Genomic DNA, 3,689 nt, shown 5'->3' on the forward strand with positions numbered 1-3,689 from the left:
AAAAAAAAAACAAGTCAATATTCTTAAAATCTAAATTTGGCACATAAACATGACTGGGAAGACCACTCTGTTTCTCTAGCATCCGTTACTGGCCACATCTCCCTCCTCTAGATCAGTGGCTAAAGGCTGGAGTCAGATGTTAACATAAGCATAAAAAAAAAAACAAAAACATTGTAGCCGGGTGTGGTGGCACATGCCTGTAGTCCCAGCACTTGGGAGGCAGAGGCAGGCGGATCTCTGTAAGTTCAAGGCCAGCCTGGTCTACATAGTGAGTTCCAGGACAGCTGGGGCTACAGGGAGACCCTGTCTCAAAAAGACAAAAAAAAAAACAAAACCAAAAAACCCAAAAATATACACTGTAATACAATAAGATTAAATGATAATCATAAGATACATAATGTTCTAATGATCAAAATTCTAAAATATCATTTTTAGTGAAATAAGAATGAAGTATTTAAAAATATTATCATATTCAGATCCTAGAAGATATTACTGAAATCTGTTATCTAGTTTATCTTATTTGCTTTACTTATAAATAAAATAAATCCCTTACCTTGAAAATTTTTATGGCTTTAATTTTTCCAGTGTGTCTTACATGAGGGCCTTTACAAAGGTCAATCAATGGACCACACCTATAAGAGATTTAAGGCATACCCAGACATAGTTATCTCTTTTGGACTATCCATTATAAACTAATTACTATATTGTCCTAGTTAGCATTAACTACCAACTTGACAACACCTAAAATCACATGAAAAAAGAATCTGAACTGAGTAACTATCTTTACCAGGTTGGTCTGTGGGTATGATGTGAGGGATTGACTTGATTATCTTAACTGATAAAGGAGGCCCAGCCCTCTGTAGATGGCACCATCCAGAGGTAGATAGTCATGGGGTATATAAGAAAGCTAGAAAAGAGGGAGCCTGCATGGTTTCTGCTTTGGGCTCCTGCTTGGGCTACTGCTTCGACTTCCCTCAATAATAGACTATGACCTGGAAGTGTAAGCCAAATAAATCCTTTCCTCCCCTAAGTTGCTTTTGGTCAAAGTGTTTTATCACAGCAACAGAAAGGAAACCAGAACACATATGTTTTAAGAGAAAGGTTGTACTTTGGGGGCAAGTGTTAATTTAGGGGCAAGGAAAACAACTCATCTAACCTCCAATCCCAGACTGCTATCTTTTGTGAAGTTTAAACACCACAAAAGATCTTAAAGAAACTATATCTTGAGAGACGTCATTTCTAACTGTCCCATCCCACAGCTCTTAAAACTTTCCACTGTCATAAAATCAAAAGGCCATTCTCCCCTTTTGACACTAATAATTATTCAGGACAGCCTCTACTACCAAACCTTCAATTTTCCCACTGATTAAATTTGATGCACACATACCTGTAAATGGTGGTGGTTGGTGTGTTGACCTTCTCCTTCAGAATCCTGCATTTAAATTTATTGTACTACAAAGAAAAACATTTACATATCATTACACCAAATGTTTTAATGGGGAAACTGCTCTTTTTAAGAAACACTTAAGAAAACAGAGAGGCTACTGTGTTCAAGGTATAGGAGAGACTACCAGCAAGCAGTCACAGCAGAGTCACACTGTCTAGTACAATACCCTGGAGTCACATGGTTAGTGAACAGCTACATATGATAGATCTGAAACAGGACATGCTGTGAGTATAAACACATAGGACCACAGAAGTGTAATGCAGGCAGAAACAGAACATGGAATACTCATTATTTTTTACATTAGCTAAGTGTTTAAAACTTAATTCCACCTTTGTTTTACTTTTAAAACAGAGCTGCTACACAATTCAAGGTTATAATAGACATTTGGCTCAGATTTGTGGATTCTATTCTACTTTTATTGAACAACACTGTACTAGAAGATCCCATTTTAACTGCATAAAATAAATATAATTCTTAGGACACATATTAATCAGTTGTGTAAAAACAAAAACAAAGTTTATATGATATCATAACATTTAATAAAAAGCCATGATATCATTATATTTAACAAACTAATTAATTTTACTATAGTGACTGACCCCCTTGTCCCTTAAGGACAATAGCACTCTGCTCACTAATAGTTAATAGGCTCTTGTCAGTTGGCTCACTAAGAGTTAACAGACTTCTTCGGACTTTGTTGATATAGCTAGGTTTGAGGAGGGGGCAATCTGCTCCCAAGATGCTGGGAAACAAACTGATTACATAGCTGTCCCTGGGATGCCCTGACAGGTATAGTGCCCCTGTCCCCCTTTATGTTTCTCCACACATCAAAGGGTTTAGAGTGGAGCAAGTGAAATGGGCAGCAGCACCAGCCCTGGCCTGGGACCTGGAGACTGATTGCTGCTGGGTGAGAGAGAGTACCTTCTTTAAGATCTCTAAGTGGGATGAACAGACTCCAGTAAGTGGGCTTGCACTGAGGGACATCTGGGTGAAATGCTTGACTGGATGGGACTTGACATGTATGACAGAATGCATGGGGCCCTGTGGGGGGGGGGCGGGGAAGGCATGGATAGGGAAAGGGGTCTAAATTTGATCAAAAACTGTTATATGAAATGTATAAAAGCTCAATAACAATATATTTTTAAAAAGAGCTAAAGGGGGCTAGAGACATGGTTCAGCATTTAAGAGCACTGTCTGCTCTTGTAGAGGACCCAGGTTCAATTCCCAGCACCCGCATGGCAGTTAACAACCGTCAATAACTCCAGTTCCAGGAGGATCCATTGCCCTCTTCTGACCTCCACAGGCAGACGCAAGTACACTTACATAGATGCGGGCAATACACTCACATATATAAAACAAATAGAGTGTTTTAAAAAAATAGCTAAAGGACTTGACAGGCAATTCTTCAAGGAAAATACACAAATAATCAGTCAGCACATTAAAAGATGCTCAACATCACTAAGCCGTTAAAGAAAAAGTAAAAGCCATAAGATACCACTTCACACTCAATAGAATGGCTATTATAAAAACAAAAACCAGAAAACAAATCTTGGCAAGAATTTGGAAAAAACTGGAACCTTTGTGCACTTCTGGGGTGACTATAAATGGTGAAACTAATGGTATGGAAGGTCAAAAAAAAATAGAATTCCCATATAACCCAGCAATTCATTTCTGGGTGTATGGTGAAAAGAAGTAAAGCCAGTATTTTAAACAGAAATTTCCAAACTCATTCATAACAGCATTATTCACAATAGACAGAATGCAGAAGCAACTCAAGCATTTGTAGTTGAACGGATGGACAAGCACAGTGTCATACAATGACACATTTTACAGCATTAATGACCCTTGAATAAAGCAAACCAGTCACAAAAGGTAAAATACTATGTGATTCCACTAAAATGAGGCTCTTATCAAATACATAGAGAAAGAAACTAGAGGGGTAAATTCCAGGGGATGAGGAGTTGGTGCTTCATAGGTAGAGTTTTATCCTAGAAAATGAAAAACATTCTGTAGGTTGATGGTGGTGATGTCATGGAACTGTATATTTAGAGATGGCTAAAGTAGTAATGGTTTTTTAAAATTATTTATTTAATAACCACACAATCAAAAGAAACATTTCATTACAACAGCACTGACATATTCAATAACAATTTCCAGAGCTAAGATGCATCTCCTTCAAAACTGGCTTTAAATTTTTAGGTTTATCATTGAATTAATACAGTTATACAATATTGTACTCAGT

At 37.5% G+C, this 3,689-nt stretch overlaps 1 protein-coding gene across 4 annotated transcripts in view; it reads right to left on the reverse strand.

Moving 5' to 3' along the window:
- Tarsl2 (threonyl-tRNA synthetase like 2) overlaps positions 1 to 3,689 on the reverse strand; it is a 98,548-nt gene that overhangs the window by 63,452 nt on the left and 31,407 nt on the right. For all 4 annotated transcript variants that reach the window (XR_003846502.1, XR_003846503.1, XM_008849546.2 and 1 more), the window contains exons 7-8: positions 1,388 to 1,452; positions 554 to 632 (exon numbers count right to left, since the gene is read on the reverse strand). Coding sequence is in view for 2 of the 4 variants with exons in the window: in XM_008849546.2 (XP_008847768.1) it covers positions 554 to 632; positions 1,388 to 1,452 (144 nt within the window). In the remaining 2 variants the exon portion in view is untranslated. The remainder of the gene's footprint in view (positions 1 to 553; positions 633 to 1,387; positions 1,453 to 3,689) is intronic.

Source organism: Nannospalax galili, unplaced genomic scaffold (genome assembly GCF_000622305.1).
Source record: "Nannospalax galili isolate Female #2095 unplaced genomic scaffold, S.galili_v1.0 scaffold124, whole genome shotgun sequence".
Lineage (NCBI taxonomy): Eukaryota > Metazoa > Chordata > Mammalia > Rodentia > Spalacidae > Nannospalax > Nannospalax galili.